At 45.4% G+C, this 25,010-nt stretch overlaps 1 protein-coding gene across 4 annotated transcripts in view; it reads left to right on the plus strand.

Moving 5' to 3' along the window:
* LOC139760165 (uncharacterized) overlaps positions 1 to 25,010 on the plus strand; it is a 106,007-nt gene that overhangs the window by 23,011 nt on the left and 57,986 nt on the right. For all 4 annotated transcript variants that reach the window (XM_071683077.1, XM_071683080.1, XM_071683078.1 and 1 more), the window contains exons 5-13: positions 7,139 to 7,273; positions 7,875 to 7,983; positions 10,064 to 10,200; positions 10,667 to 10,880; positions 14,768 to 15,000; positions 16,766 to 16,969; positions 17,163 to 17,292; positions 23,150 to 23,277; positions 24,562 to 24,697. In XM_071683077.1, the coding sequence (XP_071539178.1) occupies positions 7,139 to 7,273; positions 7,875 to 7,983; positions 10,064 to 10,200; positions 10,667 to 10,880; positions 14,768 to 15,000; positions 16,766 to 16,969; positions 17,163 to 17,292; positions 23,150 to 23,277; positions 24,562 to 24,697 (1,426 nt within the window). The remainder of the gene's footprint in view (positions 1 to 7,138; positions 7,274 to 7,874; positions 7,984 to 10,063; positions 10,201 to 10,666; positions 10,881 to 14,767; positions 15,001 to 16,765; positions 16,970 to 17,162; positions 17,293 to 23,149; positions 23,278 to 24,561; positions 24,698 to 25,010) is intronic.

Genomic DNA, 25,010 nt, shown 5'->3' on the forward strand with positions numbered 1-25,010 from the left:
ATATATTTCATACATATTCGCCATTTCCCGCGTTAGCGAGGTAACGTTAAGAACAGAGGACTGAGCTTTTGAGGTAATATCCTCACTTGGCCCCCTTCTCTGTTCCTTCTTTTGGAATATCAAAATCGAGAGGGAATGATTTCCAGCCCTACGCTCCCTTCCCCTTTAGTCGCCTTCTACGACACGCAGGGAATACGTGGGAAGTATTCTTTCTCCCCAGTCCCCAGGGATAATATATATATATATATATATATATATATATATATATATATATATATATATATATATATTTATATATATATATGATAACGATTTCCCTGTAGGCGCCGAGGACTCTAAACTGTCCTACGGCATGGCAGGGCGGTACGCTACCCATTGGACCAAGAGGCGGTAAAACCCTCTCATTTCAGACCAGCCAATGGTCCATGAGATCCCCCGCCATAATTCATGACCTGAGAGGCTAGGGAAAGCCTGCACCATCACGGACCGTAGTTATCGTAAATTACTCTTCCCAAACTACGATAATATAAACTTTACCGTAGGCAAGCGGAGTCTTGTAGCATATATATATATATATATATATATATATATATATATATATATATATATATATATATATATATATATGTCTTGGACAATCACATGTTTACCAAATGGCGTCCTAGCTTCGTCTCTTCGATGTATATCAACTGACTCATATTTCTTTCTTGTGTCTCCCCTAATGATGTTATTATTACACGAAAGTGCACTTGGGAACTTATCGTGTTTTAGTTTTCCCATGGACTCATAGGAATATATATATATATATATATATATATATATATATATATATATATATATATATATATATATATATATATATATGTGTGTGTGTGCGTGTGTGTGTGTGTGTGTGTGTGGTTTCGGGGCATTATACATGACAGCGCTACCTCGCGCGCATGCGGGGGTAGGGGGTTGTCACTTCATGTGTGGCGGGGTGACGACCGGGTGAATAAAGGCAGCAAGTATGAATTATGTACATGTGTCTATATGTATATGTCTTTGTATGTATATATGTGTATACGTTGAAATGTATAGGTATGTATATGTGCGTGTGTGGATGTGTATGTATATACATGTGTATGTGGGTGGGTTGGGGCATCCTTTCGTCTGTTTCCTTGCGATACCTCGCTAACGCCTTTTCCCACACTTGCTAAGTAGCGTTAAGAACAGAGGACTGAGCCTTAGAGGAAATATCCTTAGTAGGCCCCTTTCTCTGTTCCTTTTTTTTTTTTTTTTGGAAAAGTAAAAAAATTGCTTTGTCGCTGTCTCCCGCGTTACATACATATATACACATGTACATAATTCATACTGTTCGCCTACATTCATTCCCATCGCCATCCCGCCACACATGAAATAACAACCCCCTCCCCCCTCATGTGCGCGAGGTAGCGCTAGGAAAAGACAACAAAGGCCCCATTCGTTCACACTCAGTCCCTAGCTGTCATGTAATAATGCACCGAAACCACAGCCCTCTTTCCACATCCAGGCCCCACAGAACTTTCCATGGTTTACCCCAGACGCTTCACATGCCATGGTTCAATCCATACAGCACGTCGGCCCCGGTATACCACATCGTTCCAATTCACTCTATTCCTTGCACGCCTTTCACCCCCCCCTGCATGTTCAGGCCCCGATCACTCATAATCTTTTTCACTCCATTTTTTCACCTCAGTTTGATCTCCCACTTCTCGTTCCTTCCACCTCTGACATATATATCCTCTTGGTCAATCTTTCCTCACTCATTCTCTCCATGTGACCAAACCATTTCAGAACACCCTCTTCTGCTCTCTCAACTACACTATTTTTATTACCACACATCTCTCTTACCCTTACATTACTTCTCGATCAAACCGCCTCACACCACATATTGTCCTCAAACATCTCATATCCAGCACATCTACCCTCCTCGGCACAACTCTATCCATAGCCCACGCCTCGCAACCACTGTTCCTTCAAACATACCCATTTTTGCTTTCCGAGATAATGCTCTCGACTTCCACACATTCTGCAACGCTCCCAGAACTTTCGCCTCCTCACCCACCCTATGATTCACTTCCTCTTCCATGGTTCCATCTGCTGCCAAATTCACTCCCAGATATCTAAAACACTTCACTTCCTCCATTTTTTCTCCATTCAAACTTACCTCCCAGTTGACTTGTCCCTCAACCCTACTGTACCTAATAACCTTGCTCTTATTCACATTTACTCTCAGCTTTCTTCTTTTACACACTCTACCAAACTCAGTCACCAGCTTCTGCAGTTTCTCACATGGATCAGCCACCAGCGCTGTATCATCAGCGAACAAAAACTGGCTCACCTCCCTAACAACCTCATCCATAAACAAGTTAAACAACCATGGAGACATCACACACCCCTGCCGCAAACCTACATTAACCAATCACGTTCCTCTCTTCCTACACGTACACATGCCTTACATCTTCGTTAAAAACTTTTCACTGCTTCCAACAACTTGCCTCCCGCACTAAATATTCTTAATACCTTCCACAGAGCATCTCTATCAACTCTATCATATGCCTTCTCCAGATCCATAAATGCTACATACAAATCCATTTGCTTTTCTAAGTATTTCTCACATACATTCTTCAAAGCAAACACCTGATCCACACATCCTCTACCACATCCTCTTCCCCAATCTGATGCACTGTACATGCCTTCACCCTCTTAATCAATACCCTCCCATATAATTTCCCTGGAATACTCAACAAACATACCTCTGTAGTTTGAGCAATCACTTTTATCCCCTTTGCCTTTATACAATGGCACTATGCAAGCATTTCGCCAATCCTCAGGCACCTCACCATGAGTCATACGTACATTGAATAACCTTAGCAACCTGTCAACAATACAGTCACCCCCTTTTTTAATAAATTCCAATGCTATACCACCCAAACCCGCTGCCTTGCCGGCTTTCATCTTCTGCAAAGCTTTTACTACCTTTTCTCTGTTTACCAAATCATTCTCCCTAACCCTCTCACTTTGCACACCACCTCAACCAAAACATCCTATATATGCCACTCTATCATCAAACACATTCAACAAACCCTCAAAATACTCACTCCATCTCCTTCTCACATCACCACTCCTTGTTATCACCTCCCCATTAGCCCCCTTCACTGAAGTTCACATTGATTCCCTTGTCTTACGCACTTTATTTACCTCCTTCCAAAACATCTTTTTATTCTCCCTAGAATTTAATGATACTCTCTCTCACCCCAACTTTCATTTGCCCTCTTTTTCACCTCTTGCACCTTTCTCTTGACCTCCTGCCTCTTTCTTTTATACATCTCCCACTCATTTGCATTATTTCCCTGCAAAAATCGTCCGTATATATATATATATATATATATATATATATATATATATATATATATATATATATATATATATATATATATATTATCCCTGGGGATAATACCTCTCACGTATTCCCTGCGTGTCGTAGAAGGCGACTAAAAGGGGAGGGAGCGGGAGGCTGGAAATCCTCCCCTCTCATTTTGATTTTTCCAAAAGAAGGAACAGAAAAGGGGGCCACGTGAGGATATTTCCTCTGAGGCTCAGTCCTCTGTTCTTAACGCTACCTCGCTGACACAGGAAATGGCGAATATGTATAAAAAGAAAAGGAAAAGATATATATATATATATATATATATATATATATATATATATATATATATATATATATATATATATATATATATTGCGAAGCGAGAGAGTTTTGGATTGTGATTTGGTGAAAGGAGAAGAGGTGATGAAAGCCTTGTGTAAAATGAATTGTGGCAAGGCGGCTGGGATGGGTGTTATTGCACTTGAATTTCTTAAGAAAGGGGGTGACTATGTTTTAGATAATTAGGTAGGATTTCCAGTGTAATGTATGGATCATGGTGAGGTGCTTGATGATTGGCGTAATGCATGAATGGCGTCCCTGTAAAAAGGCAAGGCGACAAAGGTGAGTGTTCAAACTACAGAGGTATGAGTCAGTTGAGTGAACTTGGTACGTTGTACGAGAGAGTGGTGATTGAGAGGGGAGTGATTCAGTTATTGTTTGCTGATGACACAGTGTTGGTGTCAGGTTCAGGTGAGAAACTGCAGAAGCTGCTGATTAAGTTTAGAAGAGTGTGTGAAGGGAGGGAAATAAGAATAAATATGCATAGAAACAAGGTTGTTTTGTTTTAGCATGTTAGAGGATAAGTTAGTTGGGGTGTGAATTTGAAAGGAGTAAAAGTAGAGGAATTGAAGTGTTTTAGACACTATGGAAGCGAAAGTAAGTCACAGGGTGGGGAAGGGGGCGAAGGTTCTGGGAGTAATGTGTTGAAAGACAGGGCTTTTTCTGGGAGGTCGAAAATGGGTATGTTTGAAGGTATTGTAGTCCATGTTGTTACATGGATGCAAGGCTGTAGATGATAATGTGCAGAGGAGGGTGGTTGTATGGGAAATGAGACTTAGAGGACAATATGTGGTATGTGGTGGTTTGATTGAGTCGGTAATGTGTGGTAATAAAAAGAGTGTGGTTGAGACAGCAGAAGATGGTGTGCTGAAATGGTTTGGACATATGGAGAGAATGAATGAGGAAAGGTTGATAAATAGGATATATGTGTCAGAGGTGGAGGGAACAAGGAGAAGCGGGAGACCAAATTGGAGGTGGGGCCTGGGCATGCAGGGGGATGAAAGGGGTGCACAGGATAGAGTAAATTAGAAAGATGTGTTATACAAGGGTCGGTGCGCTGCTAATGGACTAAACCTGGGCATGTGAAGCAGCCGAAGAAAACCTTGGGAAGGTCTGGGACCTGGTTGTGGATAGGGAGCTGTGGTTTCGGTGCATTACACATGAAGCTAGAGAATGATGTGAGCGTATGTGGCATTTCATCGTCAGCTCCTGGCGTTACTTCTCTAACACTGGAAAAGGTATATATATATATATATATATATATATATATATATATATATATATATATATATATATATATATATATATATATATATATATATATATATACATATTGCACTCTACTGTATGGCACTGCAATGCTCAATGTTGAACGGTATTTTACTGTAATACTAAGATATAACTAAGTCATCCCTTAAGAGATGAAAGTTTTCTTTATGGCACCGGATACGAAATTTCCATGACAAACGATAGTAATTCTATTTATATATTCATCTGGGATTAAAATGCGCTTTGCAGATAGAAACTTGCCCATCAGGCCTAGTGAACACTACTCATGCGTCGCTTGACTTTAATACCTGTAGTGGTTAAGCCTCTGCCGTCGCTACGGGTCATCGTGGTCAGTGTGTGTGTGTGAGTGTGGTGGACTGGTGGACGCAAGACGCCATCAGGAAGTAATGATCTGTCAGCCACACCATACAGAACCCAGACGGATGGACCCACTTGGAACGTCTGCTATACAAAGGCTTTTCTCAAATCTCTCTCTCTCTCTCTCTCTCTCTCTCTCTCTCTCTCTCTCTCTCTCTCTCTCTCTCTCTCTCTCTCTCTCTCTCCCTTCCTTGGCCCAGATTACTTTCTTATCTCTGTGCCACAGTCACACTTGGGTTCCTGGCATTCATCCCACAGGCAAACACTGGACAATAAGCATCTCACACGACTCTCTTTTGTTCTTTAACTCTCGAGTTTCGTCCTAGGCTCTCGTAGGTAGATGTGTAGATACGTCGGTAGGTATGGAGGTGATCGCAAGTACGTATATATGTAATCTTAGGTAGATGTGTATGTCGATATGTAGGTGCTTGTAGGTGGGTGTGTGAGTAGGTACTCGTCGGGAGACATGTAAGTATACAGGAACTCGTAGGTAGGTGTGTTAGTAGGTTTGTAGGGACTAGTAGGTAGGTATGTAGGGAAATTCGTAAGTCGGTGTGTTGGTAGGTATTTAGGTACTCGTAGGTAGGTAAGAAGGTAATTGTAGCTAGATGTGTAAGTAGGTATGTAAGTATTCGAAGGTAGATGTGCTGGTAGGCATATTGGTACTCATACGTAGGTGTGTGGGTAAGTATAAGTATGTGTGAGAGTAGGTATGTAAGTATTCGTAAGTAGGTGTGTAAGAAGATATGTAGATAATACTAGGTGAATATGTAACTAGGTATGTAGGTACTTACAGGTGAATATGTAAATAGGTATGTAGGTACTTACAGATGAATATGTAAATAGGTATGTAGGTACTTACAGATAAGTGTGTAAGTAGGTAGTTAGGTACTCATAGGTCGGGGTGTAAGTAGGTATGTAGGTTCTTACAGGTAAGTGTGTAAGTAGGTATGTAGGTACTTACAGGTAGGTGTGTAAGTAGGTATGTAGGTACTTTTTGGTAGGTGTGAAGTAGGTATGTAGGTACTCATAGGTAGGTGTGTAAGTAGGTATGTAGGTAGTCAGGTAGATGTGTAAGTAGGTGAGTAGATACTCGTAGGTAGGTATGTACGCAGGTACCCGCAGGTAGGTGTGTAAGTAGGTATTAGTTGCTCGTAAGTAGTTGTGTAAGTAGTTATGTAGGTAGGTACTCGCAGGTAGGTGTGCGGGTAAGGTTGTAGGTAGGTACTCGCAGTATAAGTAGATATGTAGGTAGTTGCTCATAGGTAGGCGTGTTTGAGGTCTGTAGATAGGTACTTGCAGGTAGATGTGTAAGTAGGGGTGTAGGTACTCCTAGGTAGGTGTGTAAGTAGGTAGGTATGTAGGTACTCGCAAGTAGATGTGATAGATGGGATGTAGGTACTTATAGGTAGGTGTTTCAGTTGGTACTCGCAGGTAGATGTGTTAATAGGTTTGCAGGTAGATGTGTAGGTAGATACGTGTGCGTATGTAGTTGCATGAGTAGGAAGGGAAGCAGGTACTCGCAGGTAGATGTGTAAGTAGGTATGTAAGTAATCTTTCCTCTCTCTCTCTCTCTCTCTCTCTCTCTCTCTCTCTCTCTCTCTCTCTCTCTCTCGGGACACCACGGTTCCCCAGCACTGCTCTCTCTCCCTCCTTCCCTCCCTGGGGTGTCCTTTGCCTCTGGCCTGAGGAAATACCCTGGAGGAAGCGAGTTGAGCACCATCGTTCAAAACCTTACCCTCACAGTGACCCTTCCCTCCACAGGACTTCTACTCGCAGTCGACCTGGGTGGAGCTGGGGAACACAGAGGTGCTGGGAGCCCTGGGCTTGCCTGGGGAAGACATCGGTGAGGTGGCCGGCCAGGACGACCCCACCTGCACCAACTGTGACGACCCTCTGGTGAGTCAGTCAGTCCAAGGTGGACTGCTGGGGGTTCGACAGCAAGACAGTCCAGTAGGAGTGTTGACCATGATAGATCAGGTAGAATGTGAGAGTAACACGGGTGACAATCAGACCTGCGGAAGAGCAGCTAGAGTGTATGGCTAGCCGGACGAGTAAGGGAGGACACCTGGAGTGTCAGGTAGCTACGAGGGTGAGCGTAACACCTTGAGTGCCAGATAGTGAAGTGAGAGTACCACCTTGAGTGCCAGCTAGTGTGGTGAGAGGACCTTCAAACGTTAAGAGGACAGTGAGAGTTCCATAGTAGCTATATGAGTAAGAGTGGAAAAAAAAAAAATGTTAGAGAACACTTACTCGTGTTAGGAAGGAAAGGGAGTAATGAAGCAGAGTAAAAAAAAACCCTTCAGGGAGAGTCAAAGCCACCAGGGAGAGTAGGACACCATCCTCAGAGAGACAGCAAGACTCCCCTCAGGGAGATTAAGGCATATTCCCTACAGGAACACAGACAAGAGACACCACAGGGAGAGTACGACCTAGTCCTCCGTAAGGAAAGTAAGACCTAGTCCTCCACAGGGAGAGTAAGACGTGTGTTCCCCCACAGGGCGAGTGCTACAACAACGTCATCCCCGGCAGCAGACTCACCAGCGGTTACTACGAGTACCAGGCCCCCGGCGCCAGCGGCCTAGTGGTGGAGAAGCCAGTGGGCAAAGGTTAGTCGCGGTGATGGTGGTTGATGTTGTGATAGTGGTTGTTGTGGTTGGTGTGATAGTGGTTGTTGTGGTTGGTGTGATAGTGGTTGTTGTGGTTGGTGTGATAGTGGTTGTTGTGGTTGGTGTGATAGTGGTTGTTGTGTGGGTATTGTGATGGTGGTTGTCAGCGGAGTTGTTGTAGTTGGAACTATTGGAACTGTGCTAGTGGTGGTTGTTACTGGGGCGTTGTGATTGTGGTGGTGGTTATTGGTGATGTGTTTGTGGTTGCTTCAGCAGCAGCGGATGTGGTGATTGTGGAACATGATGATGATGCTTTTGTGGTGGAAGTGATGGTTGTTACTGGTGGTGGAGGTAGCAACAATATAGTCGGTAATATTTGTGGAAATAGTCATAGTAATTATATTTGTAATAGTTATAATGACGATGGTATATAAATGAATGAATAAGGTACATTTTTTTGTCATTTAGGCAGCCATTCGTCTGGAAATACGTAGTTGAGATATCCCAGATATGACAGAACTGGGAGGGGTCATCATAGTGACTGGTGAAAAGACCATAAGCTCAAGATATGCTAGTTGTTTCCATGTTTTGGACCAGCACATGAGTGAGGTACATGTACAGGGTCAGGGTGACAGATATACAGGAAAGTTTAGAGAGTAAATATTATAGTTTATCTATTATGCCCTTACCGATAATGAGTTGAACAGTAAGTGATGAATAGTTAGTTATGACATACCACATAGCTTAACTAAGATAAAATTAAGCTGTTTACTTAGTCATGCACTTGTTACTCAGTCATGCACTTGTTTATGGTTTGTGTATGACGTTCGCAGCAATAGGTATATGACTGTTCTTACATCCGTCTGTACGAGCTCTGACGAGGTCCCGGTGACGGGGGTGCGTCAGCAGTTCATTGCCAAACTGCTGTGTGAGCTGCTGGTGTTGGTCGCAGACAGTGGACAGGTTCGGCAAGATGTGGGCCTCTTGCCAGGTGGTGTGAGATGGGCCCAAGTTGATTCTGCTTGCACTTTTCTGCACTGTCTGTAGCTAGCCCTCTGTGTAGCTGTAATGGAGGAGAACCAGGCTAGGGAGGCGTAGATGAGCTCAAAATGAAAACGGTGTAGACATTCCTATGCTCATATGGTGGGATGCTTAACAGTCCTAGTCGGCGGAGAAGGTAGAGATAGTATGAGGAAGACTTGATGATAATGCTGATATGATTCTTCCCGTTTAAACCGTCGTCTGTAATGATACTACGAAGTTTATAAAGTCTCTGGCTATCTGGAGGACGTCATGGCCAAGTTGCACCTGGAATGCTGTGCATCATCATCACTTTTGGTGTCATTGCCTGGTGATGTCGTTGGCCGTTGTCTCACTCCTGAAGGTTGCTGATGATGTGCTGAAGGACACTGAAGCCAGGAGAGCTGTTGTTGATTGTGATGCCAAAGATGGAGTCGTCTGCGTACTTCCAGTGGTGATTTGTGTCCCTCAGAGCTTCACTGATAAGGATAAGGAAGCAGAGCAATCTGATCTCGGTGCCGCGTGGGACACAATAAGCCTGGGAGGTAGTGAGTTGGAGGTCGAAAAGGTCGAAAAGCAGAGAGAGACAGATCAATAAAGATATGCCAGAAGACGAGAGAGTTTATAGATGTATTGAAGAGCAGATATAGATGACATATAGCCTGCCAGCTATGAAAGATTATGAAAGCAAGATGAGAAGTGAAGAACAGGGTGTTGAAGACAATGGAAAAGATAATCACAAAGTTTTTCCCCTCTCTACATTACGAGCAAATGAATGGTTAAAGAGCAACTGAAGAGGAGATGTCTTAAGGGGTATAGACTTTGATGGAGAGGACAGACAGGCTAATGAAACACCCATTCTGCCAACACATGCCACAACCCACCTGCCGACACCTATCCTAGCCCACCTGCTGACACCTTTCCCAGCTCACTTGCCAGCACTTACCCTAGCCCACGTGCTAATACCTTTCCCAACTCACCTGCCAACACCTGTCACAGCCCACCTGCCAACATTTGCTCTCCAGTGCATCCCCACTAGCGAGGTGTCGTCTTCCCGCAGGCAAGTGTAGCCACGGCGGGTCTATGGACACCTCGGTCATGACGGAGGCCACCGGTGGCATCAACAAGGAGACTACCTCACCCTGCTTCTCCCCTCACCACCATCTCCACCAGCAGGCAGTCGACCTGGCCACCAAGGTTAGTCTCCCCACCAGCAGGCAGTCGACCTGGCCTCCAAGGTTAGTCTCGTCTCCCCACCACCACTACCTCCACACCTGCTCATCTCCCCGTCATCCCACAGTGTTGTTAATGTGTACTGTCTCGCATATCTTGGTTGTGTGGCACCTGTCCTGACCACACCTGTCTCCTCACCCGTCCTGGTCTCCTCACCCGTCCTGTTCTCCTCACCCGTCCTGGTCTCCTCACCCGTCCTGGTCTCCTCACCCGTCCCGGTCTCCTCACCCGCCCCGGTCTCCTCACCCGTCCTGGTCTCCTCACCCGTCCCGGTCTCCTCACCCGCCCCGGTCTCCTCACCCGTCCTGGTCTCCTCACCCGTCCTGGTCTCCTCACCCGCCCTGGTCTCCTCACCTCTCATGGTCTCCTCACCCGTCTAGGTCTCCTCGTCCACCCAGGTCTGCTCACGTGTACTGGTGTTCTCCTGCAGGCCAGCGAGCTGTACCTGGCCCACCTGCGTGACGCTGTGGGTGACGAGCACTTCCGTCACCTGCTGGACCTGTACCCGGGGTCGGCACTGTCCATCATCATCGACACCACAGGATCCATGACCTACGAACTGGACGCCGTCAAAGCCGAGGCCAGACTCATCGTTGAGAAGACCCACCCAGAACTGTACATCCTCGTGCCCTACGGTGACCCTGGTGAGTGACCTGACCCCCTGGTAGGGTCATCACAGTCACTATGGTGACCCTGGTGAGTGACCTGATCCCCTGCTAGATCATCACAGTCATTATGGTGACCCTGGTGAGTGACCTGACACCCTGCTAGGGTCATCACAGTCACTATGGTGACCCTGGTGAGTGACCTGACCCCCTGCTAGGATCATCACAGTCATTATGGTGACCCTGGTGAGTGACCTGACCCCCTGGTAGGGTCATCACAGTCACTATGGTGACCCTGGTGAGTGACCTGACCCCCTGCTAGGGTCTTCACAGTCACTATGGTGACCCTGGTGAGTGACCTGACACCCTGCTAGGGTCATCACAGTCACTATGGTGACCCTGGTGAGTGACCTGACCCCCCTGCTAGGGTCATCACAGTCACTATGGTGACCCTGGTGAGTGACCTGATCCCCTGCTAGGGTCATCACAGTCACTATGGTGACCCTGGTGAATGACCTGACCCCCTGCTAGGGTCATCAGTCACTATGGTGACCCTGGTGAATGACCTGACCCCCCTGCTAGGGTCATCGCAGTCACTATGGTGACCCTGGTGAGTGACCTGATCCCCTGCTAGGGTCATCACAGTCACTATGGTGACCCTGGTGAGTGACCTGACCCCCTGCTAGGGTCATCACAGTCACTATGGTGACCCTGGTGAGTGACCTGACCCCCTGCTAGGGTCATCACAGTCACTATGGTGACCTTGGTGAGTGACTTGACCCTTACCAGGGTCATATCAGTAACTATGGTGACCTCAGTCTGTGGCCTGACCCCTGCCAGGGTCACCACAGTCACTGTGGTGACCCGGATCAGTGCCCTAACCCCTGCCAGGGTCATCACATTCACTATGGTGACCCTAGTAATTGCCCTCATCTCTGTCAGGTCATCACAGTCACTGAGATGACCCTGGCGAATGCTCTGACTCCTTCAAGGTCATCATAGTCACTGTGGTGACCCTGGTGAGTGCCCTGACCACTGCAGGATCATCACAGTCGCTTTGGTGACCCTGGTGAATCCCCTGACCCCTGCCAGGGTCATCACAGTCACTGTAGTGATGGCTGTGAGTATGGTGAACGTAATGGGCATGGTGAACTTGGTATGGTGATGCCATATAGCTACCCCAGAGGATAGTGTATATATAGTGACGCTGTTGAGCGTAGAGGCTCCGTAAGTATGGTGACCAGGCTAGCACACAAGAGAGTAGTGATCTGACTGAGAGTGGTGACCCCCAGTGAAAGTGGTGGCTCCTGTGAGAGTGGTGACCCTAGCGAGAGTGGTGACCCTAGTGAGAGTGGTGACCCTAGTGAGAGTGGTGACCCTAGTGAGAGTGGTGACCCCAGAGGGAGTGGTGACCCCAGCGAGAGTGGTGACCCTAGCGAGAGTGGTGACCCCAGAGGGAGTGGTGACCCCAGCGAGAGTGGTGACCCCAGAGGGAGTGGTGACCCCCAGAGGGAGTGGTGACCCCAGTGAGAGTAGTGACCCCAGCGAGAATAGTGACCCCAGCGAGAGTGGTGACTCCAGCGAGAGTGGTGACCCCAGCGAGAGTGGTGACCCTAGCGAGAGTAGTGACCCCAGAGGGAGTGGTGACCCCAGTGAGAGTAGTGACCCCAGTGAGAGTAGTGACTCCAGCGAGAGTGGTGACTCCAGCGAGAGTGGTGACCCCAGCGAGAATGGTGACCCCAGCGAGAGTGGTGACCCCAGCGAGAGTAGTGACCCCAGCGAGAGTGGTGACCCTAGCGAGAATGGTGACCCCAGCGAGAGTGGTGACCCTAGTGAGAGTGGTGACCCTAGCGAGAGTGGTGACCCTAGTGAGAGTGGTGACCCTAGCGAGAGTGGTGACCCTAGCGAGAGTGGTGACCCCAGCGAGAGTGGTGACCCTAGTGAGAGTGGTGACCCCAGCGAGAGTGGTGACCCTAGTGAGAGTGGTGACCCTAGCGAGAGTGGTGACCCCAGCGAGAGTGGTGACCCCAGAGGGAGTGGTGACCCCAGAGGGAGTGGTGACCCCAGCGAGAGTGGTGACCCCAGAGGGAGTGGTGACCCCAGCGAGAGTGGTGACCCCAGAGGGAGTGGTGACCCCAGTGAGAGTAGTAACCTCAGTGAGAATAGTGACTCCAGCGAGAGTGGTGACCCTAGTGAGAATGGTGACCCCAGAGGGAGTAGTGACCCCAGCGAGAGTGGTGACCCCAGCGAGAGTGGTGACCCCAGAGGGAGTGGTGACCCCAGCGAGAGTGGTGACCCCAGCGAGAGTGGTGACCCCATGAAAATGCTGTCCCTTGTGATATCTGGTGAGGACCCAGCGTGAAGACCACGAAGAATGGTGACTCTTGGTGAGTCTGGGTGATCCATGTCGGCCACTATACACCACTCACAATAGTGATAGTGATGACCCCACTGTATATAGTGTATAGTGACTGCTCTCACAACACAGCTATTGTGAGATCCCGTGGTTATGATGAGCCATGTTCGTATGTTGACCTCTAGTGAGACAGCAGCGCCGTGAGTATAGTGACCCAGTGAGTATGGTGTGCATGGACATTAGTGACTCCTGTATGATGATACGTTGGGTATGGTGATGTAGTGTTGTGACCTTAATACCGCGACTCACACTGAATGTTATGAATGTATGGTGAGTAACAGGGGTTGTAATGACTTCATGGTGACATCATGGAATCCATTGAGTTTTGACATCAGTGAATGTGGAGACCTTCATATGGTAACCCTTGTCCTATAATGTCAAGATGGAGACTTGTATGTTAACTCGTAATACATTTGTCGGGGAAATGAGCTGAGGGATCTTGATCGTCATGGTGACACCAGTATGGTGACTCCAGTATGGTGACACCAGTGGATGTAGTGACCATAGTGCATATGTTGTCCTCAGTGAGGGTGGTGACCCTTGACCCATATGTGAACATGAGGACATCCGACCTATGTGGTCGTCCCGGTGAGTTTACTCATAGTGATTGCGAGGGAGATGTGCGACGTGTGATGAACCATCTCTGGATCTAAGGCGCCCCTATCCCAGGGCTGTCGAACACCAAGACAGTGAGTGATATTCACACACTACAGTCAGCTGTCAAAGTCCCAGGCATCATTTGGCAGGAGACTGTGTCCTTGGGGCGTCGTGTGTGATGGCAATCTATATAAATCAAAGCATCGAGCAAAGACATGTGATATTAGGTAAGATTTTTACCTGGAGCAGATATGGATCACAGCAACACGTCAAGCAGACGTAGACTTTTGGAGTGAGAGGAAAGGACCAGAGATATGGCGTAGGAAGACGTCAGGATGGAGTGTACTGGAGAGGTACTGTGTGTGGAGAGGTGGACATGTGGATGGAGTCTTCAATCCTCATATGACACACTAAGGTCGTGAGTGACGTGAGAATGTAAGATGGGTGTAGGACCTGATGTAGGGGTTTATGTATCACATCCACAGACTGGACTCTGGTGACGGATGTGTCAGAGTCAATTGATAGGCCGTTTGAGCCTGATCCTCCCACGTCAGTAGGAAGGGAGTTTAGAATGATGGATAAACGTAAACCAAACTAGCAGTGAGAGAGAGGCAGTTTGGTTGAGTCTTCGATAGTTTACATCTTTCACCCGAGCGTTCCTCTGTCGACTCCCTGCTTCCCCCACATCACAGTGGGACTCTCGCCTTCTGTATATTTACCATACACTGTGACGTATGGCACAGCTGTAACGCCTCCATCCCTCACTCTTCATGTAACTAAGTCTGTCCTTGATGATGAATATTGTTAATCCAGACACCCAGATCTTGATCCTTGTTCAGTCCTCCTCATGACCCCATAACTTCCCTATAACTCAGTAATACCTTCGTGCATGTACGTCACTGGTCCCCTTCAGGTTATGGACCCGTGACGATGACCGCAGACGCCGACGAGTTCCTGGAAGATCTGGACAGCCTGGAGGCCTTCGGCGGGTGTTGCTGCCTCGAGGAGAAGTTCTGGAGTGGGTTGCGGCTGGCCCTCACAAGCACCCCAGACTATTCCAACATCTACTGCTTCACTGATGCTGGTGCCAACGACGCCGAGATCATGGAGGGAGTCATTGCTCTGGCCTCAAACAAGCACTGCAAGGTGAGGTGTGTGTGTGTGTGTGTGTGTGTGTGTGTGTGTGTGTGTGTGGCTATGTCGAGTGAAGCAATTTTTTTTCATTTCGTATATCTTAGGTAATTTCTGGTATTTACTGCAAGATCTTTTACTTCTAATCAGATGGTCGACCAAACATCTTATATCCACAGATCCAACTTTGATCACAAAAATCTGTTGGTGTTTCTCTTGTCTATGTTGAAGTTCGATTGCCAGGCCTCTGAACACTCTCAACAATTTGCCTAAACCTGAATATTTCTGTAGTATTAAGTGGGCCACATTTAGCAATCTCGTTTCACCAGCAAACTATGGAGTTCTGCTGATGAGTTCTGTCTGCAGATCACTGATGTATGAGTCTTATGTCTGAGCCATGTGGTTCTGAGCCATGTGGTACCCCACCTGTTACTTTAAACTACTCACACACACTTTCCCATTCAACAATAGTCGAGGGAAAAATGTCATTTACGAAAAATTTGGCGAAAAGAATAGCCAAACTTAACATAAGAGCCTTATACCAAATTTATCAAAAGAACCTTGTACCGAAATTACCAGAAGAGCATCGTACCAGACTTACCTGAAAAGCCTTATACCAGACGTACCAGAAGAGCCTTATACCAGACTATACAGAAGAGCTTTATACCAGACATACAGAAAAGCCTTATACCAGACTTACCCGAAAAGCCTTATGCCAGACTTACCTGAAAAGCCTTATACCAGACTTACCAGAAAAGCCTTATACTAGAATTACCAGAAGACCCTTGTACCAGGCTTAACAAAAAAGCCTTATACCGAATTTACCAGAAGAGCCTTATACCAGACTTACCTGAAAAGCCTTATGCCAGACTTACCTGAAAAGCCTTATACCAGACTTACCAGAAAAGCCTTATACTAGAATTACCAGAAGACCCTTGTACCAGGCTTAACAAAAAAGCCTTATACCGATTTTACCAGAAGAGCCTTATACTGGACTTACCTGAAAAGCCTCATATCGAACTTACCAGAAGAGCCTTATACCAGACTTACCTGAAAAGCCTCATATCGAACTTACCACTGCTTGTTAATCTTAAGTAAGAAGAAAAGCAGTTTCGAAAGTTGTTGAGAATATCATCCACATTTTTTGAGTGATGTAAGACAGTAGATCTACAGGAGAGAGAGAGAGAGAGAGAGAGAGAGAGAGAGAGAGAGAGAGAGAGAGAGAGAGAGAGAGAGAGAGAGGTGAAACATGGCTCAGCGTGATGGGGATAACTAGTTTGGGAAACCTCACACACACACACTCGTTTAATGTCATGTCATCCACTGAAAACAGCGTCTCACTATCTTGAATCTGACGTAAACTTACTTTGAGCTGACTGTTTAGTAAGGAGAATGACTCATACAATGGCTGGACTGATAACTGATGTAACATGCCTCCTTACGTATCCCCAAATACTTTCTTATCAAGATTTGACTTACCCTCACCAAACAGTTACTTAACCTAACTTAAAACCTGTCTTGACCCACGTATGATTCTGGCCTAACCTCGAATGATGTCATCTCATTTTATGTGCCTTTATCTCGCCCGTCAGGCCAATTGCCCCCTTCCCCCAGGGTAATTAAGGGCGTCGACGTTACGCTAAAAGTAAATGATACATCTTGAACACCAGGAAGTACCACGACCACACACACACACACACACACACACACACACACACACACACACACACACACATAACTGACGTTAGCTAACTCGAGGTGATCTCCCTTGACCCCGCAGGTAAACATTGTGTACAGCTACAACAACGGCCAACTGAAGGAGGAGGAACCGCAGGCCAGGTCGTGTGGGCCAGAGTACGTGCTCTCCGGCGTGGACGAGTACAAGAGGCTGGCCACCATCACCGGCGGCCAGTTCATCGAGATTGACAAGTTCGATGTGGACGAGATCGTGGGCATCCTGGAAGAAGGGGTTCAGGAGAGTGAGGTGAGAGATAGATAGATAGATAGATAGATAGAGAGAGAGAGAGAGAGAGAGAGAGAGAGAGAGAGAGAGAGAGAGAGAGAGAGAGAGAGGTGAGAGATGGAGAGAGACAGAGAGACTGAAGGAGAAGAATGAAGAGATCATGAGACACTGATCTCTCTTCGTCGTGGTCTGATGTGTGTCCCGTCTTCTGCAGGTGGGGATCCGTATGAGGGAGGAGGTGCAGGGTATACAGGAGGTCACCTTCCCCGTTGACGACTCCATCAGCCAGTTCTCCATCCTCCTCACCGGCCACGTCTCCACAGCCGTCCTCTCTCATCCCTCAGGTTAGCTCAGCCATGCTACCATGATCCTTGCGTCACCTGGAGTGCGCACGTCCGGTCACGGTTTGCGTCAGTCATTGCAATAGGATTGCATATTGTTTACGTGTGTGTGTGTGTGTGTGTGTGTGCCTATGATTGTTTACGTCAGTATATTGTGCTTTTCCGATGTCAGCACCACTGGTTGCATCAGTCATCACCACTGTATTAGTCATCAACAGTGTTTGTATCAGTCATCATCATTGTTTGTATCAGTCATCACCAATGTTTGCATCAGTTATCAACACTGCTTACGTCAATCATCACCACTGTTTGTATCAGTCATCAACACTGTTTGTATCAGTCATCAACAGTGTTTGCATCAGTCATCAATACTGTTTGTATCAGTCATCAACAGTGTTTGTATCAGTCATCAACATCTTTTCAGTCATTAACACTGTTTACATCAGTCATCACCACTATTTGTATCAGTCATCACCACTGTTTGCATCAGTCATCAACAATGCTTACATCAGTCATCACCACTGTTTGTATCAGTCATCAAAAATGTTTGTGTCAGTCATCATCAATGTTTGTATCAGTCATCAACACAGTTTGTATCAGTCATCAACACTTTGTATCAATCATCACTGTTTGTATCATTCATCAACACTTTGTATTAGTCATCAACACTGTATCAGTCATCAACACTCTTTGCACCAGTCACCACCACTGCTTGTATCAGTCATCATCACTATTTGTATCAGTCATCAACACTATTTGTATCAGTCATCAATACTGTTTGCATCAGTCATCACCACTGTTTGTATCATTTATCAACACGGTTTTTATCAAACATCAACACTGTTTGTATGTCATCAACACTGTTTGTATCATTCATCATCACTGTTTGTATCAGTCATTAACATTGTATGTATCAGTTATCAACACTGTTTGCATCAGTCATCACCACTGTTTGTATCAGTTAGCAGCACTGTTTCCAACAGTTATCACCACTGTTTGTATCAGTCTTCAACACTGTTTACAGCAGTCATCACCATTGTTTGTATCAGTTATCAACACTGTTTGTATCAATTATCAACACTGTTTATATCAGTCATCATCACTGTTTGTATCAGTTATCAACACTGTATCAGTCTTCAACACTGTTTGCATCAGTCATCAACAGTGCTAACATCAATTATCACCTCGTTTGTATCAGTCATCACCAGTTTGTATCAGTTATAAATACTGTTTGTATGAGTCATCACCACTGTTTGCATCAGTCATCACACTGCATCAGTCATTAACAGTTTGTATCAGTCTTCAACACTGTTTGCATCAGTCTTCAACATTGTTTGCATCAGTCTTCAACACTGCTTACATCAGTCATCACCACTGTTTGTATCAGTCATCATTACTGTTTGCATGTCATCACCACTGTTTGCATCAGTAAACATCACTTTATACATCAGTGATCCCCTTTGTTTGCATCTGCAATCACGATTGTTTGATCCAGTAATTACCACTGCTTGCGTTAGTCATCACCACTGTTTGATTCAGTCATCACCACTGCACCAATCATCACTTTTTGCATCACCCATCACTTCTATATCAGTCATCACCACTGTTTGATTCTGCCATCACCGCTGTATTAGTCATCTCTGTTTGCATCACTCATCATCATTGCATCAGTCATCACCGGTTATCACCACTGCATGTTATCAATGTTTGCATCAGTCATCATCGGTTATCACCACTGCATGTTATCAATGTTTGCATCAGTCATCACTGGTTATCACCACTGCATGTTATCAATGTTTGCATCAGTCATCACCGGTTATCACCACTGCATGTTATCAATGTTTGCATCAGTCATCACCGGTTATCACCACTGCATGTTATCAATGTTTGCATCAGTCATCACCGGTTATCACCACTGCATGTTATCAATGTCTGCATCAGTCATCACCGGTTATCACCACTGCATGTTATCAATGTTTGCATCAGTCATCACTGGTTATCACCACTGCATGTTATCAATGTTTGCATCAGTCATCACCGGTTATCACCACTGCATGTTATCAATGTTTGCATCAGTCATCATCGGTTATCACCACTGCATGTTATCAATGTCTGCATCAGTCATCATCGGTTATCACCACTGCATGTTATCAATGTTTGCATCAGTCATCACCGGTTATCACCACTGCATGTTATCAATGTTTGCATCAGTCATCACCGGTTATCACCACTGCATGTTATCAATGTTTGCATCAGTCATCATCGGTTATCACCACTGCATGTTATCAATGTTTGCATCAGTCATCACCGGTTATCACCACTGCATGTTATCAATGTTTGCATCAGTCATCACCGGTTATCACCACTGCATGTTATCAATGTTTGCATCAGTCATCATCGGTTATCACCACTGCATGTTTATCAATGTTTGCATCAGTCATCACCGGTTATCACCACTGCATGTTATCAATGTTTGCATCAGTCATCACCGGTTATCACCACTGCATGTTATCAATGTTTGCATCAGTCATCATCGGTTATCACCACTGCATGTTATCAATGTTTGCATCAGTCATCACCGGTTATCACCACTGCATGTTATCAATGTTTGCATCAGTCATCATCGGTTATCACCACTGCATGTTATCAATGTTTGCATCAGTCATCATCGGTTATCACCACTGCATGTTATCAATGTCTGCATCAGTCATCATCGGTTATCACCACTGCATGTTATCAATGTTTGCATCAGTCATCACCGGTTATCACCACTGCATGTTATCAATGTCTGCATCAGTCATCACCGGTTATCACCACTGCATGTTATCAATGTTTGCATCAGTCATCATCGGTTATCACCACTGCATGTTATCAATGTTTGCATCAGTCATCACCGGTTATCACCACTGCATGTTATCAATGTTTGCATCAGTCATCACCGGTTATCACCACTGCATGTTATCAATGTTTGCATCAGTCATCATCGGTTATCACCACTGCATGTTATCAATGTTTGCATCAGTCATCACCGGTTATCACCACTGCATGTTATCAATGTTTGCATCAGTCATCACCGGTTATCACCACTGCATGTTATCAATGTTTGCATCAGTCATCATCGGTTATCACCACTGCATGTTATCAATGTTTGCATCAGTCATCACCGGTTATCACCACTGCATGTTATCAATGTTTGCATCAGTCATCACCGGTTATCACCACTGCATGTTATCAATGTTTGCACCAGTCATCATCGGTTATCACCACTGCATGTTATCAATGTTTGCATCAGTCATCACCGGTTATCACCACTGCATGTTATCAATGTTTGCATCAGTCATCACCGGTTATCACCACTGCATGTTATCAATGTTTGCATCAGTCATCACCGGTTATCACCACTGCATGTTATCAATGTTTGCATCAGTCATCACTGGTTATCACCACTGCATGTTATCAATGTTTGCATCAGTCATCACCGGTTATCACCACTGCATGCTATCAATGTTTGCATCAGTCATCATCGGTTATCACCACTGCATGTTATCAATGTTTGCATCAGTCATCACCGGTTATCACCACTGCATGTTATCAATGTTTGCATCAGTCATCACCGGTTATCACCACTGCATGTTATCAATGTCTGCATCAGTCATCACCGGTTATCACCACTGCATGTTATCAATGTTTGCATCAGTCATCATCGGTTATCACCACTGCATGTTATCAATGTTTGCATCAGTCATCACCGGTTATCACCACTGCATGTTATCAATGTTTGCATCAGTCATCACCGGTTATCACCACTGCATGTTATCAATGTTTGCATCAGTCATCATCGGTTATCACCACTGCATGTTATCAATGTTTGCATCAGTCATCACCGGTTATCACCACTGCATGTTATCAATGTTTGCATCAGTCATCACCGGTTATCACCACTGCATGTTATCAATGTTTGCACCAGTCATCATCGGTTATCAGCCACTGCATGTTATCAATGTTTGCATCAGTCATCACCGGTTATCACCACTGCATGTTATCAATGTTTGCATCAGTCATCACCGGTTATCACCACTGCATGTTATCAATGTCTGCATCAGTCATCACCGGTTATCACCACTGCATGTTATCAATGTTTGCATCAGTCATCACTGGTTATCACCACTGCATGTTATCAATGTTTGCATCAGTCATCACCGGTTATCACCACTGCATGCTATCAATGTTGCATCAGTCCATCATCGGTTATCACCACTGCATGTTATCAATGTTTGCATCAGTCATCACCGGTTATCACCACTGCATGTTATCAATGTTTGCATCAGTCATCACCGGTTATCACCACTGCATATATCAATGTTTGTATCACTCATCATCACTGCATCAGCCATCACCACTGTTTTCATCACTCATCATCACTGTTTGCATCAGTTATCACGAATGTCTACATTAGTCATCAATACTGTTTACATCAACTACAACGAAAATTAACATTAGTCATCACCACTGTCTGTATCTTGTCACGAATGTTAACATTAGTCATCACCACTGTTTGCATAAGTTAGCACGAATGTTTACATTAGTCATCACCACTGTTTGTATCAATTATCACGAATGTTCACGTTAGTTATCACCACTGTTTGCATTAATCATCACAAATGTTTACATCAGTCATCATCACTGCATCAATTATTACGACTGCTTACATTAGTCATTGCCACTGTTTGCATAAATTATCAAAATGTTTACATCAGTCATCATCAATTTTGGCCTCATCACGAATGTTTACGTTAGTCATCACCACTGTTTGCATTAATCATCACAAATGTTTACATCAGTCATCATCACTGCATCAATTATCACAAATGTTTACATTAGTCATTTCCACTGTTTGCATAAATTATCAAAATGTTTACATCAGTCATCACCAATTTTTGCCTCAATTATCACGAATGTTTACGTTAGTCATCACCACTGTTTGCCTAAATTATCACAAATGTTTACATTAGTCATCACCACTGTTTGCATCAATTATCACAAATGTTTACATAAGTCATCATCACTGTTTGCATCAATTACCACGAAAGTTTACATCAGTCACCACCACTTTGCATCAATTGTCACGAATGAGTACATTAGTCATCACCACTGTTTGCACCAATTATCACTAACATCTACATCAGTCATTACCACTGTTTGCATCATCACAAATGTTTGCATTAGTCATCATCCCTGTTTGCATCAATTATCACGATTGTTTGCGTCAGTCATCACCAGTTTGCCTCAATTATCACGAATATTTACAGTAGTCATCACTGTTTGCATCAATTATCACAAATGTGTACATCAGTCATCACCGCTATCTGCATCAGTTGTCACATGTTTACATCAGTCATCACCACTGTTTGCATCAGTTATCACAAATGATTACATCAGTCATCACCAATGTTTGCATCAGTTATCACGAATGTTTAGTCATCACCCCTGTTTGCACCAATTATCACGAACATAAACATTAGTCATCACCACCGTTTGCACCAATATCACGAACGTAAACATTACTGTTTGCATCATCACGAATGTTTACATTAGTCATCACCACTGTTTGCATTTATCAATTATCACGAGTGTTTACATCGGTCATCACCCTTGTTTGCATTCATTGGCACGAATATTTACATCAATTATCACCCCTGTTTACATCAGTCATAATCGAGCGTCTTTGTCCAATCAGTGGTGACTCTGCCTGACTGTGGCTGATGAAGGTGATGTGTGTGTGTGTGTGTGTGTGTGTGTGTGCGTGTGTGTGTGTGTGTCAGGTGCCCGGACAGACCTCTCATGACTCTCAGTCCTGCAGGTGTGTCCTACGACCTGACCAACGAGGGGGAGCTGCAGGCGAGTCCTGGTGTGGAGGTCATCACCCACACTCCTTCCCTCAGGTCCATCAGGTTCATGAACCAGACCATGGGTGTGTGGGAGATCAAGGTGAGTCTGGCTTGAGTCAGTCGGCTCCATGGGTAAAGTTAGCTTTAATGAAGATAGCTGAGGGTTGAACTCGTAGGATGGTTAGCTTCAGTGGGGACAGCTAAGGTTTAAACCTGTAGCTTTAATGAGGATAGCATAAGGAAAAACGTGTAATATGGTTAGCTGTGATGAGGATAGCTAAAGGGAGATCCTGTACGATGGTCGCGCCTGGGGTTAGGTTAGGTTGAGCTGGGTTGAGTTGCGTTCCTAAACTGATCTAACCTAACCCGACCTAACCTAACCCAACCTAACCCAAGCTAACCTAAACTAACCTAACCTAACCTAGCCTAACCTAACCCGACCCAACCTAACCTAACCTAACCTAACCTAACCTAACCCGACCTAACCTAACCCAACCTAACCCAAGCTAACCTAAACTAACCTAACCTAACCTAGCCTAACCTAACCCGACCCAACCTAACCTAACCTAACCTAACCTAACCTAACCTAACCTAACCTAGCCTAACCTAACCCGACCCAACCTAACCTAACCTAATCACACTGAATATGCGTTAACTTACGGTAGGCCACTTATTCCCCAGCGTATATACAGGACGAATTAGCTGCCATGGATCCCTGCGGCCACAAACCAAACCTGAAGAGTTATCATTTACTGCATGAGGGCTAATTCAGTCAACTTTTATCATGCTATACAACACCATTCCCCCTCGGAACATTCTAAGAAAACCCAGTGTGGTTTACCAGTCGTGCTGTGTGAACGAGAACCGCACATCCTAAAGCGTCTTCGACACTGGACAAAACATATGTGCCATGACGCGTGTCATCACCAGGCCACCTGACGGGGCTCCAAAGTGGTACCACTGGCGGAGCATTCTAATGTCCCTCACCGCAGACGATACGAGAAGAACCATCTCCGTCATGGCGTCGTCGAGTACGGACCAGCGACGCCAACCAAGTCCAGGCAACCGACCACATGACGGATCCCCAGCCATCGATCCCTAACGTAGCCTAATTCCTCGAACCAAACCCCGCATCTCAGACTGACTGCTTGTGTCTCTTGGAGCATCCTGTACGAAACCCTGCTGAGAGGGAAACCATGTTATCTGTCACAGAACGTGCATACAAGACGTGCAAAACACGTACGCACACAGACACACAGTCACACGAACGTTGTAACAGACTCGTAAAGATTTGTTTACGTGGTTATGATGGTAGTGGGGTGGGGTGTGGGGAGGTACACCATAGTGGTTGATAAATGGGTCATTGTCAGTCGTTCTCCTACAGGCAGACGGAGGAACAGACGACTACAGCATCGCCGTCAGCGCCACCTCCACACTCTCCTTCCTGGCCGAGTTCTGCGAGCTGGACCTGTTGCCTCCACGACCCAGCTACAGGGTGGTGGTGGGTCGTCCCCTCACAGGTAAGGGCATGTGTCTGTCATCACAATTGTCTGTCATCACAATTGTGTATCATCACTATTGTCTGTCATCACAATTGTCTTTCATGACAATGTGTGTCATCAATGTTGTGTGTCATCACAGTGTGTGTCATCAATGTTGTTTATCATCACAATGTGTGTCAACAATATTGTCGGTCATTACTATTATGTGTCATCACTATTTGTATGTTACGGAGAGAGAGAGAGAGAGAGTTTTACACTCGTGTTGCCTCGTCTCTTAACCTTGTATATATGTACCATGTATCGATATAGAGACAAATACATTTGTGTTTCC

The sequence above is a fragment of the Panulirus ornatus genome, chromosome 35 (genome assembly GCF_036320965.1).
Source record: "Panulirus ornatus isolate Po-2019 chromosome 35, ASM3632096v1, whole genome shotgun sequence".
NCBI classification, from domain to species: domain Eukaryota; kingdom Metazoa; phylum Arthropoda; class Malacostraca; order Decapoda; family Palinuridae; genus Panulirus; species Panulirus ornatus.